Below are 14,003 nucleotides of genomic sequence, written 5' to 3'. Positions count from 1 at the left end.
TAAACCATCATTAATAATGTGTGGGTCTCACTTAAAACTTAGCTCAAAGTTAATAAAAAATTTATGTCAAATATATGAAATTACCAACAACAATTTAATGCTCTATCCAATTACTCCAAAAACACATTTTCTCCTATTCTAAAAGAGGTACATTTTATGTTAACAACTCTTTTTTTTTTTTTTATCTCTAATAAAAGAGGTCAATCAGATAGAGAATAAAGTCGAAGCCAACGGCTTCGTTCGTGGCTCGTCCACTCAGAAAATTAAGTCGACTCTTCCTACTTATTTAGACCCCATTTACTTGGAAGATTTCCTACCATTAGGATTAATTATAAGCTATTTGTGGTGCAAATGACCCAATTGGGTGAAGGTAGCGGAAGCAAGACCTTCACCCTCAAGTAGCCCAAATGGGAATAGTGAAAGAGAAACAAATGCAATGTTAGGACAAACTCCAAAGTGATGTTAATGGTGATAGAAAAGCCGTAAGCAAGTTTTAATCATGGATTAACACCCTAATGTAAGCAAACACCAACAATGATAACAATGGAGACAATAGAGAGAGAGAGAGAGAGACAAGATTTACGTGGTTCGGCGATATGCCTACGTCCAAGGGCGGAGTAATCTTTTTTACTATGCAAATCCCTCACTTACAAAGAGTTTAACAACTCTAATCACTCTCATTACAATGGTGGTTCAACCCTCATTAATGTTCTTCCAACTATCAACCCTAAAAAATCCACTTTAGTATTTATAGTCAGGTTTAGATTTGAGGATTTTCAGTGTCGCGTTCGAACGCTCTCGGAGGCGCGTTTGAACGCGCCCAATGTCAATACAGCAGAACTCAAGGGGCGTTCAAATGCAGGAAGGGCCCGTTCGAACGCCTGCAGAAATAGCTGCTCTCGAGTTGGTCCGCATTCGAACGCGGCTGAGGCCGTTCGAACGCCTGCAGAAAATCTGCTCTTGGGTTGGCTTGCGTTCGAACTCGACTGGGGCCGTTCGAACGCCTACATCGCAGACTGCTCTCTGTCTGGAGCGTTCGAACGCGCGGCACAGAAATGTTGATACATGCTGAATTTTTTGATGAAACTGAATTTGAGCCAATTTTTAACAATTCTCCACCTTGGCAAAGAACTCAAAACTTCAATAAATAACTCTCCACCATCCCAAAATAAAAATTAATCATCCAAAAGGTGCTCCGCCTGCAAATTTGCGTCCTAAGATGCTAAACCAACCTTAGTCAATAGTGAGTGACATTGATCAAATCCAAACAATATTGGAATTTGATTTTGGTCACTACTTTTGTTAACATATTAGCCGAATTATCAGCAATTCCAATCTTGCAAAGTGAAATATCATTTTCTTCCAAAATTTCTCTCACAAAGAGGAAACGGACATCAATGTGCTTTGTCCTTGTGTGATGAACTTGATTCTTAACCAAACAAATTGCACTTTGGCTATCACAATGTATTTCCACCTTCTTTTGGTATACTCCCAAGTCATCCGTCAGACCAAGCAACCAAATAGCTTCCTTTATCGCCTCTGTCACTGCCATATACTCAATCTCTGTAGTAGATAAAGCAACAGTCGACTATAAGGTAGACCTCCAACTCACCGGCCCTCTAGCAAGTGTGAAAATATATCCCGTAGTGGATCTACGCTTATCCAAATCACCTGCATAGTCCGAATCCACATATCCAGTAAGATGTAAATCAAGTCTATCATCTTTTACAAATTTTAGTCCAACGCCCACGGTACCATGAATATATCTCAGAATCCATTTCACAGCCTGCCAATACCCTTTTCCTGGAGCATGCATATATCTACCAACAATGCTAATAGCTTGTGAAATATCTAGCCTAGTGCACACTATAGCATACATTAAGCTTCCAACTGCACTTGCATATGGTACCTTAGACATAAACTTTCTCTTGGCATCTGAAGTGGGTGACATAGCTACATTGAGCCTAAAATGAGGTGCCAACGGTGTACTCACTTAGACATAAACTTTCTTCAAATACTGCTCCTGAGTTAAGCATACTATCCCTAATTTTTTGTCTCTCCTGATCAATTGGAGCTTCAATTTATCAATCTCCACCTTGCTCTTAGATGCTATCAACATATCATCTACATATAAGAGCAAATAGATAAAAGATCCATCTTAAAGCTTCCTAAAGTACACGCAATGATCATAGTGGCTTCTCTTGTACTTGTGTCATCGTATAAACTGGTCAAACTGTTTATACTACTGCCTAGGAGACTGTTTCAAGCCATACAACAATTTCTTCAATTTGCAAACCAAGCCTTCTCTTCCACTAATTTTAAAACCTTCCGACTGTGTCATATAGATGTCCTCCTCCAAATCACCGTGCAAGAAGGTGGTCTTCACATCCATCTAGGCTAGTTCAAGATCAAACTGAGCTACCAAGGCTAGCAAAATTTGAATAGAGGAGTGTTTCACCACCGAAGAAAACATTTTATTATAGTCAATCCCCTCCTTTTGAGCATACCCTTTTGCCACCAATCTAGCCTTGAATCTAACTTCGCCTTTTGATTAAGGATCATCCTTCTTGGCATATATCCACTTGCACCCAATAGCCTTCTTCCCCTTAGGGAGCTCCACCAAATCCCAAGTTTTATTTTTCTCAAGGGCCATCATTTCATCATTCATTGCCCCCCTCCAATTTGCTCTTTCAGTGTTCTTCATAACTTCTTTGAAGGAAGCGAGAAAGTCTTCATCAATCACCGGAAGAGCATAGGCCAACATATCAGAATATCGTGCTAGTCTTCTGATTTCTCTCATTGGCCTTCTAATTGCTATGGAGTCTTGATCATCAGTTTCTGGCTCCACACTGTCATCTTCTTACAAATAAAAATCTTCGTCTTTATTTGCCCCTTCTGAAGGTGTATCTTGTGGTGGACTTGAATCTGCCTGAAACTCCACCTGCCGTGGAACATCTTCAGCACTATCATTAACCGGCTATCTGATGCTTGACTTTGTTTCAGCATGGATGATTCATCAAATGTAATATCCCTGCTGATTACCAATTTCGTCAATTTTGGCCTCCAAACCCAAAATCCCTTCACCTAGTGCTAAAGCCCAAAAAGATGCCCTTCTTGGCTCTAGGATTCAACTTGCTTTCCCTGACATGATAATATGTAGGACAACCAAAGATGTGTAAGAAATCATAATCTGAAACGGGTTTGCCAGACCATACCTCCAATGGGCTCTTCCCATTGTTTGCAGATAAAGATAGCCAGTTGATGAGATGACATGCATAATTAATTGCCTCAGCCCAAAACTTCTTGCCCAATTCAGCATTGGACAACATACACCGAACCTTCTCCAATAAGGTCCGATTTAGACATTCTGCCACGCCATTTTGCTGAGGTGTCTCTCTAACGGTGAAATGCCTTTTAATCCCTTCTTCTTTGCATAACCTTATGAACGAATCTAAAGTGTACCCTCCACCATTATTTGATCTGAGCTTCTTGATCTTCTTGCCAGTTTGATTCTCAATCATCTTCTTTCAATTTTAAAAATTTCAAGCACTTGGTTCTTATGGTGCATAGTGTACATCCAATACCTTCTAGAATAATAATCTACAAAGGTGACGAACCAGTGCTTTCCTCCCAATGAGGCCTTTCGGGTAGGCCCCCAAACATCTATGTGAATGTAATCCAAGATCCCCTTGGTCCAGTGTACCACAGTGGCAAATTTAACTTTAGTTTGTTTGCCCAAAACACAATGTTTGTAAAATTCCAGCTTGAATCTCTTCACACCCTTTAGCAAACCTTGACTTCATAGACTTTGCAAAGTTTTCTGTCCTAGGTGCCCCAACTTCATGTGCCATAGTCTAGAAGAGTCAACCTCACTAATAATGTTACTTGAGGCGGCCGCTACTCTTCCCAAATCCGTAGAGCCTTGTAAGAAGTACAAATTGCTTCTTCTTATGCCCTTCATCACCACCAATGCCCCCAAAGTCACCTTCAATGCTCCACCTTTTAAAGTAACGGTAAAGCCCTTTGATTCCAAAACCCCAAGGGAGATGAGGTTCTTCTTCAAATCCGGTATGTATCGGACTTCTATTAGCTCTTTGACGGACCCATCTTGGAGCTTCATGTGAATAGTGCCAATGCCTTCAGCTTTACAAGGGCTTTCATTGCCCATATACACCACTCCACCGGAGATCTTCTCAAAAGTGGAGAACCAACTCCGGCTACATGCTACATGCAAGAGCCAAGCCTACCAAGGTGCTTTTCGAGTCCTCATCATCCGAATGTGCCATATTTGCCTTTTGGGATTTTTTGTCCTTGCTCTTCAAAACAGGATAATCCATCTTTCAATGTCCTTTATTACGGCCATAAGAACATTGGTCTTTGGCAATTGACTTTCTATCTAAGGATGCACCACTTGACTTTGAGAAGGATTTGCCTCTTTTTCCAAATTTCTGTTTTCAGATCTACCCCTCACCATCAATGCATCTGAAGATGACTCATAAGTAGCTTGCTTGTCCAATTTTCGGTACTCATTGTTAATCAATGCATTTGCAACATCTTCATAATAGTTTGAATCCTTTCCATACAGTAGGGTAGTAGTGAGGTGGTCATAAGTGTCCGACAAGGAATTCAACAATACCAATGCCTTGTCCTCATCTGAGATTTCAACATCCAAGTTTTGCAAGTCCGCAAGTAACTTTTTAAAGGCATTCAAATACTCCGCCATCGGCATTCCCATCTTGTATTGAAATCTGAAAAACTTCTTCTTCAAATAGAACCGGTTCTCAATGCTTTTGGTCATGTATTTGTCCTCCAATTTCTTCCACAAGCCTTTTGCCGAATTCTCCCTCATCACAAAGTACTTTTGGTCATTTACTAGACAAAGCCGAATAGAATTGCAAGCTTGCCGGTTCATTTTCTCCCAGTCCTTCTTGGATATATTTTCGGGCTTCTCCTTCAATGTGATGTCTAATTCTTGTTGGAACAACACATCCATAACTTCACATTGCCACATTCCAAAGTTGTTGGTGCCATCAAACTTCTCAACTTCAAACTTTGCATTTGAGATAAGTTTGCCCGATTTGGATGATTCCTTCATTTTGCTAAAATTTCTTCAAATCCTCACTATTCCCAAATTCAATAGCCTAGGTTTGAAACCAATGGCTCTGATACCAATTTGTGGTGCAAATGACCCAATTGGGTGAAGGTAGCGAAAGCAAGACCTTCACCCTCAAGTAGCCCAAATGGGAATAGTGAAAGAGAAACAAATACAATGCTTAGACAAACTTTAAAGAGATGTTAATGGTGATAGAAAGGTCCTAAGCAAGTTCTAATCACGGATTAACACCCTACTGTAAGCAAACACTAACAATGACAACAATAGAGACAATAGAGAGAGAGAGAGATAAGATTTACGTGGTTCGATGATATGCCTACGTCCACGGGCGGAGCAATCTTTTTTACTATGCAAATCCCTCACTTACAAAGAGTTTAACAATTCTAATCACTCTCATTACAATAGTGGCTCAACCCTCATTAATGTTCTTCCAACTACCAACCCTAAAAAACCCACTTTAGTATTTATAGTTAGGTTCAGATGTGGGGATTTTCAGTGTCACGTTTGAAAGCGCCTAATGTCAATACAGCATAACTCAAGGGGCGTTCGAACATAGGAAGGGCCCGTTCGAACGCTTGCAGAAACAGCTGCTCTCGGGTTGGTCCGCGTTCGAACGCGGCTAGGGCCGTTCGAACGCCTGCAGAAAATTTGCTCTCGGGTTGACTCACGTTCGAACTCGGCTGGGGACGTTCGAATGCCTGCATCATAGACTGCTCTCTGTCTGGAGCCCGCGTTCGAACGCCCTCCAGGGCCTGTTTGAACGGGCGGCACAAAAATGCTGATCCATGCTGAATTTTTTGCTGAAACTGAATTTGAGACAATTTTTAACACTATTAACTAAGGTAATGGAGTCTACGTTCTCTTGTACATTGGAACTTTAGTCCAGCCATGACAAGAAATTCGGTTCTTCTTCTTCTTCTTCTTCTTCTTCTTCTTCTTCTTCTTCTTCTTCTTCTTCTTCTTCAGCCATGGAGACGGATTTATCTTTGACTTTGAGATTAAGGCAAAGAAATTGTAACACATCGATCTATCCATATCCATGGTGTACATATAATATTTCACTTTACTTTTTATACTGTTACAATGCTAAAACATAGCTAGCAAACGTTGGAAATGTGGTTACAAAAAAAAATAAAAATAAAAAAAATCAAGGAGTATCATACAGTCTGGATGGTTATGTGCCGCTAATCAATTAGGAAGTTTCGTAATGATTAAAAGTAAACAAGAAGGAAAATTCTCTCAGACCGATTGGTTTGTAAAGGGTACCCCATGATACCACGTCTTCTTGCAGAAACGGGGTGCCGGTAGATCAAGGGCACCTCTTCTTCCACAGAGGCTCTGTTAGTGCGTTAGTCTTACCTATTCACTAACGCTCATCACTGCTCCTTCCTAGTTATAAATATGTAGGAGCTCTTAGTGGCAAAAACCATAAGTAGTTTTCCCCAACGTATACTTGCTAAGATTAAGCAAGCTCTCACGACAATGCCTCCATTTGCTCACTTACTCCAATGGCTCACCTCTTCCCCCTTCCTCCTCACTCTCCCTCTCCTCCTCATCTGCTATTTCTTGTACTACCAAAACAACAAAGCCGTAGTTTCAAGAAACGGTAACAAATTACCTCTTCCTCCTTCTCCGCCAGGCCTACCGCTCATCGGGAACCTCCACCAGCTCGGGACGTTCCCTCACGTCTCGTTGCAATCGCTATCCCACAAGTACGGACCTGTCATGCTCCTCCACATTGGCCGGTTACCTACTCTAATAATCTCATCGGCAAAGGCAGCCCAAGAGGTCATGAAAGCTCAAGACACCAACTTCGCCAGTAGGCCGCCGTCGCGCATCACTGACCGGATCTTCTACAACTCCCGGGAGGTGGTGTTCGCTCCCTACGGAGAGTACTGGAGGCAGGCGCGACGGGTAACTGTGTTACACATGCTAAATCCTAAAAGGGTGCAGGCCTTTAGCCCAGTGAGGGCAGAGGAGGTGGCGCTGTTGATGGAGAGGATACGCGGGTCGATGTCCACCGCCGGTTCGGTTAATCTGAGCGAGTTGTTGATCTCCCTTACGAATGATATCGTATGTCGTGCGGCGTTCGGGCTCAAATTCTCCGAGGAGGCACACGGAAACAGAACTCATAAGTTATTCAGGGAGCTTGGCTACCTGTTGGAGATTATTTATATGGGGGAACTCAACCCGTGGTTGGGTTGGATAGATTGGGTGAGAGGGTTGGATAAGAGGGTGGATAAGTGTTCCAAAGAATTGGATAATTTCCTTAATAAAGTGGTAAAGGACCATATTGCCCGCGCGGAGAAATATGGATCCGATGATCGAGCGGAGAATACCGAGGACTTCCTCGACGTTCTTTTATCCATCGACGCGAAGGATAAAGAAACTACCGTCAACTTCAGCATCAGCGATATTAAAGCAATCATCTTGGTAATTAATTAAGTCTCCAGATTAATTGTTCTAGATCCATCCATAAGAGGGCTAATTAATATATAAGTATTGCATGCATGCATGTTTGGCAGGACATGAACATCGCAGGAACTGATACATCATACTCTACGATGGAATGGACGATGGTGGAGCTCATCAAACACCCGGAAGAAATGAGAAGAGTACAAGAGGAAGTAAGAAGAGTACTGAGTGAATGCGATACGACAGAGGGGATCGCCGAGGAGTACTTAGACAAAATGACCTACTTGAAGGCCGTGATCAAGGAGAGTCTCAGGCTGCACACACCAGTCCCATTACTGCTTCCTAAGCACTCAATTCGAGCCACCAAATTACTAGGCTATAATGTTCCTGCCAACACTAGAGTTTTGATCAACGCATGGGCCATTGCAAGGGACCCAAACTACTGGGAGAGGCCTGAAGAATTCTGGCCTCAGAGGTTCGTGGATAGTCCTATTGATTACAAGGGACAGGACTTCCAGTTCATACCATTTGGGTCCGGCCGCAGAGGCTGCCCCGGGATAAATTTCGCGGTGAAGGTGGTCGAGCTTACGCTTGCTAACTTGCTGTTTCATTTTAATTGGGAATTGCCTGATGGAAGGAAAGGAGAGACACTGGATACCAACAGTATGTTTAGTGGACTAGCACCACACATCAAGCCTAAGCTCACTTTGGTGGCTAAACCTTTTAATAATTAGTTATCTAAGCTACCCTCTAGATTGGCATGTACTGATTATATACATACATGCTTGTAAGGAATAAAAGTTTTTACTTCTTGCTCTTTTGCATGGAGGAAACGTTTTGGTTTTATTTAGATTTGCAAACTGAGAATAGATTTGTTTCAGATTCTCTCTCTCTCCTCAAATACCTAATATCATGCAAAAGAGTTAACTATAGTAACTCGAAAAATAATTTCTATGACTAATTAGCCTTTAGTGAAGTATTATACTTCTTTATTACGGTGCGGTGAAATTTTAAAGGTTAATTTGGACGAAGAAACTTTGCTAAAAGTACTTGAGATGTAATTATCTTGGTATATAATTCCATGCGAAGTTTGAGACGAAGGAACGGTGATGTGGACGGCATTTGTCAAGTATCGTACGTGGCTGTAATTGTAAACACTGGAAGAGGTGCCGTAGAAACCTTTTTCTCTTTTTCTAAAGAAATTTTTCTATGGAGATGCCTTAAAGTTCAAACTCGTATGATAAGGAAAGAGAACGATCGATGCTAAAAGGTAAGTCGATAGTCGTTGATCCAATTTAATATTCCACTTGATGCCATTCGTTAATAACTACGTTTGGACGCGTGCCATCATGATACTAGCGGCCAAGTGTAGTGAATCGTCGTATATGACATTTACTATTCTTTTAGTCAGACAAATATCATTAATTGTAAGTTTGGCCAATATTTACTGCTCACTGATGTCAAACTTATTATTTAAGTGATTTTTTTTTATGTGCCACTAATTTAAAATAAAATAGCATAATATCTTGGCTTTACTGTATTTACAAATATTGAAAAAAAAATTATATATGCCACACGTAATTACAGGTATTTTCAATATACTGATAAAAACTTAAAGATAATAAAATTGAGTCGACAATTAAAAATAAATGCTATTAATTTTAGATAGAATGATATTATATCATAGTTTTACCGACATTTATTATATATGAAGTGGTTTTATTTATAACAAAATTAAAATATAAGGTGTTTATTTTCATCTTAAATATATGGAATTCTTTTTTGATTTGATTTGTTTCAATATTTTACAAATTAAGACTATATATACCTAACTATTTGTAAAATATGAGACTAAGGAGAGCGTCGACTTCCACTAACCAGCTAATAGAGTAGTAAAGTAATTTATCATTCATTATTTTTATAAAAAGTGGACCATCTATGAGAGAGGAATAAAAAAATAGTTAAATATAGTTTATCCGCTTCTACTTGTATCTAAAATTATTTTATATTTGTATAATTTTTTATGCTAACTCGCGGTCTAGACTAAAGTAAGACGGTTAGATTTTTCGTCAAACTTAACGTAGCTCTGTCTAAATTGCGAAAATGCTTCTTTATACTTATTAGGCAAACTGATTAGTAAGAAAGGTAATTTGGATAATTTGATAATTTTACTTATTTGTTATATTTGATATAAAGAATCATTTTAGTACTTTATATAATTTTTTTTAAAGAAAAATTGATTATATTATTAATTCAATCAAACAATTACAACTTGATACGAACGGTGAAAAGAGAAATAGGATAAAAATCCTAAGAACAAGCCTCTCATTTGGCTACATTACAGACCTTACAATAATAAAAATAAAATATCAAGCACTCAGTCATAATAAAAAAAATGAGATAGAGTAATACTCTTGAAATAAGCTAACCGCGGCCACACTACAGATTTATCAGTATGAGTTTTAAAAATAAAACTCTCAACAAAGGAGAGCCCCTAGATAGGGAATTCAAGCACATCAGTGACGGAGTGATTTATCAAAATCCACTTGAGAACTTCATTTAAGTAACATGTAAAAGTAAGGAAAAAAAACAATAAAAAAAAAAGATAGCAAGGAGGATGAGAGTGCTAGATCTGTCGGTTAGTACAATGAAAAATCTAACAGTCTCATTTTATTTAGGAACTAGTTTAATATAAAATATTATATAGGAGTAAAATTATTTTAGACATAAATATTCGTAGGTAAAAATATAATTAACCAAATTAAAAATGCTTCGTTTGTCTTCCAAATCAAAAGAATGGTCAGTACTTTGGTTCATATTAACCGGCACCTTTGATTAAATTTAAAAAAAAATTATACAATTTTAACGGCTAGATTAGAAAAGAGAAATTAATATTATCTATTTGTATCAAATCAATAGAAGCAATGATCCTTTTTGTTAGTATTAAATCATTTATCTTATTTTAAATATAATAAATATGCGTAAAAATTGAATTGGTTAGTAGGATTTTATTTTAAACTAACAGCCCACTAACCACTATCTTAAGACATGTTTAATTAAGTCATATAAATCTTTAAGATAAGTTTGAATTTGAGTTCTATAAATCTATATACGAGGGGTTGAGCTCATTTGTTTAATCATCCAAACATTACAATTTATTTGTAGCCCTAAGTTTATTTTATGAGTAAGAGTAAGATAACTTAAAAGTTAAAATAAATTAATCTCTCTTCATGACCACCATCGCCGCCCTTTCATCTTTCTCTCCATCTTCATCTACTATTATTCACTTTAATCGAAGGCTACAACCCTTGTTATGGATCGACTCTAGTCAATTCGTAACATGATATATAAAGAGTTTAAGTAAAATTATTTTTTTAACAAGAACGCTTTAGATTTTATTTTTATATCAATTCACACCGTACTATTATCATTCAACCCCTGCATTCTAGTTAAACTGCCAAAAAGATACATTGTCATAGGTTTTCTTAACTATCTGTTTACTGTATAGTGAGTAAAAGTAATAATAGATAAAAAGACAACCTTAATATCCTTGCATAAATTGTTGTAGGTAAGGTAAAATAAGTGCATAATTAGATTTTAAAGTCAAAAGAATTTAAAAAAAAATAGAATGTTCTTTTTATGTAATATTAACTCAGAATAGTTTTGAGTCAATTTAATTGATAAATATAAAGAATAATTTTCTTTAGATCTCCGGAAGTATCATGGACTGTTTATGAGCAATGAAAAAAGAAAAAGTTGGTCCTTCGTGCATTATTGCACTTAGTATATACACACGACAGAATAACATACTTTATAAAAAGCAAAAGAAAAGAGGTTATTATTATTATTATTATTTTTTAAAGTTGTAATGGCAAAGTTTCCCCTAGTCTTTGAAGAGTGAAAGGTAATAATTCCGCATTTTGCCATGGAAGAATTCTGATAACTAAACATAAAGAGAGTACCTTACTCATCATTGGACGTTGAGGTGCGAGGTGACGGAGGCAAGCAGCTGCGCAAGCTATCATGCGTTCCATCTGTTCGTCGTTATAGGTTTTCAAACGTGGATCGATGAGGGAACCCCACTTGCCATCTTCACGACCTGGAGTAAGCAAAGGTCTCGCCTGCAAGTCACACAACCATGTATGATTACAAGCTGCGCAATTATCCTTCATATTTTTAATGTTTTACAAAGAGAGCACAAACATGCAGTAGTAAATTAAAACAGTGCAAGCTTCATAGAATTGAAAAGAAAAGGAAAAAACTAACTAACTAACTAACCCACCCAGTCATAAGGATATGTGCTTAAATAAAAGAATCAAGAAATTAAATGGCATACATTGGCTTCAAAATTACAATAAAAAAGAATATTAGCTGCCTTTACTATTACGGTGGCGTTCTCTCCCTACGAGGAGTACTGGAGGCAGACGCGGCGCATAACGGTGCTACACATGCTAAACCCTAAAAGAGTGAAGGCCTTTAGCCCGGTGAGGGAAGAGGAGGTGGCCCTGTTGATGGAGAGGATACGCCAGTCAATGTCCACAGCCGGTTCGGTAAATCTGAGCGAGTTGTTGATCTCCCTTACGAATGATATCGTATGTCGAGCGACGTTCGGGTGCAAATTCTCCGAGGAGGAACATGGAAACAGAACCCATAGCTTGTTCAGGGAGATTGGGTACCTGTTGGAGATTATTTATATGGGGGAACTCAACCCGTGGTTGGGTTGGATAGATTGGGTGAGCGGGTTGGATAAGAGGGTGGATAAGTGTTCCAAAGAATTGGATAATTTCCTTAATAAAGTGGTAAAGGACCATATTGCCCGCGCGGAGAAATATGGATCCGATGATCGAGCGGAGAATACTGATGACTTCGTCGACGTTCTGCTATCCATCAACGCGAAGGATAAAGAAGCTACCGTCACCTTAAGCATCGACGATATCAAAGCAATCCTCCTGGTAATTAATTAAGTCTCTAGTTTAATTGTTCTAGATCCATCAGCTTAATAATTTTATATAAAATGAAAGAACCTGATCAGTTTAATTATCTAATTTCGATAACGCATGCATCAAATGAATTGGCTTTCAGGGAGCTAATTAATATATAACTATTGCATGCATGCATGCATGTTTGGCAGGACGTGCACACCGCAGGAACTGATACATCATACTCTACGATGGAATGGGCGATGGTGGAGCTCATCAAACATCCGGAAGAAATGAGAAGAGTACAAGAGGAAGTAAGAAGAGTACTGAGTGGATGCGATACGACAAAGGCGATCACCGAGGAGCACTTAAACAAAATGACCTACTTGAAGGCCGTGATCAAGGAGAGTCTCAGGCTGCACACACCAGTCCCATTACTGCTTCCAATGCAATCAATTGAGGACACCAAATTGCTAGGCTATAATGTTCCTGCCAACACTAGAGTTTTGATCAACGCATGGGCCATTGCAAGGGACCCAAACTACTGGGAGAGGCCTGAAGAATTCTGGCCTCAGAGGTTCGTGGATAGTCCTATTGATTACAAGGGACAGGACTTCCACTTCATACCGTTTGGGTCCGGCCGCAGAGGCTGCCCCGGGATGAATTTCGCGGAGAAGGTGGTCGAGCTAGCGCTTGCTAACTTGCTGTTTAATTTTAATTGGGAATTGCCTGATGGAAGGAAAGGAGACACACTGGATACCAACAATCAGTTTAGTGGAATGGCACCACACATCAAGCCTATGCTCACCCTGGTGGCTAAACCTTTTAATAATTAGTTATCAAAGCAGCTACCCCCCACCCTCAAGCAAATCCTGAGCATATACCTAAATCCTCCAAATACATGAGCCGGATCGGCTCAGGCTCCTTTACTACTAAACATGTCTGAGATATCCGCAAGCTTTACATTTACTCTATCAGTAAAAAAATATATTATATTATAATATATAAAATAATTTATAAATATTTAAATTACTTTTATCTTATTCATCTTCTTTTTTTCTTTCGTCTTCCCTCCGTTGAATAATCGCTTAAAAAATCAGCAACGAACTAATTAGATGATTGTTAGATGGAGATAAAGAGAGAAGGATTTAAAGGGAAGTGGCGGGGGGGGGGGGCGCACGGTTATTTTTATATTAAAAAAAGATGACGCACAGACCAAACAAGTTGGCGAAGAAATAAGTTGGCAGTTTCAAGCGGAAGGTCGAGTGAAAGAAGCCATTCATTTTGTGCAGGATTTGTCAAACTGAAAGCTTTGCAGGATGTTAACGTATCGTTTGTCTATTGCTTTGCCGTGACAAATTAGCAGTAGTAGGTACAGTCACAAATATTATTTGGTTGTTAATTCCATACGAAATGTAATGGGTTTTATTACGTAGAAGATCGAAGAATGACCATTTTGCGAAGCGAATTAAGGTGCCGTTCCAGCACGGATGTTCGATTTTCCGATGGCTTATAATTCCACCATCACGTGGCAGAATTTCTTTAGTTAAAAAAAG

General features: G+C 38.9%; 2 protein-coding genes across 2 annotated transcripts; both read left to right on the top strand.

Annotated features, from left to right (window-relative positions):
• Positions 1-6,148: 6,148 nt before the first annotated feature.
• On the top strand, positions 6,149-8,403 carry LOC140768802 (cytochrome P450 736A117-like). The gene is made up of 2 exons (XM_073109221.1): positions 6,149-7,546; positions 7,639-8,403. The coding sequence occupies exons 1-2, from the start codon at positions 6,596-6,598 to the stop codon at positions 8,260-8,262; spliced, it is 1,575 nt and encodes a 524-aa protein (XP_072965322.1). The 5' UTR covers positions 6,149-6,595; the 3' UTR covers positions 8,263-8,403.
• Positions 8,404-12,052: 3,649 nt separating this feature from the next.
• Positions 12,053-13,494, top strand: LOC140769069 (cytochrome P450 736A117-like). The gene is made up of 2 exons (XM_073109617.1): positions 12,053-12,480; positions 12,660-13,494. Exons 1-2 carry the CDS (start codon positions 12,061-12,063, stop codon positions 13,281-13,283), a joined length of 1,044 nt encoding a protein of 347 aa, XP_072965718.1. The 5' UTR covers positions 12,053-12,060; the 3' UTR covers positions 13,284-13,494.
• The last annotated feature ends 509 nt before the right edge of the window (positions 13,495-14,003 follow it).

This window comes from Typha angustifolia, chromosome 10, assembly GCF_048772165.1.
Source record: "Typha angustifolia cultivar Huaian chromosome 10, ASM4877216v1, whole genome shotgun sequence".
Classification (NCBI taxonomy): Eukaryota; Viridiplantae; Streptophyta; class Magnoliopsida; order Poales; family Typhaceae; genus Typha; species Typha angustifolia.
This window is presented reverse-complemented; position numbering and strand designations above follow the sequence as displayed.

Bases quoted from the DNA above. Each gene is read 5' to 3' on its own strand.
- LOC140768802 (XM_073109221.1), top strand. From the start codon at position 6,596: ATGCCTCCATTTGCTCACTTACTCCAATGGCTCACCTCTTCCCCCTTC. The intron at 7,547-7,638 runs GTAATTAATTAA...CATGTTTGGCAG, and splicing joins ATATTAAAGCAATCATCTTG to GACATGAACATCGCAGGAAC.
- LOC140769069 (XM_073109617.1), top strand. From the start codon at position 12,061: ATGTCCACAGCCGGTTCGGTAAATCTGAGCGAGTTGTTGATCTCCCTT. The intron at 12,481-12,659 runs GTAATTAATTAA...CATGTTTGGCAG, and splicing joins ATATCAAAGCAATCCTCCTG to GACGTGCACACCGCAGGAAC.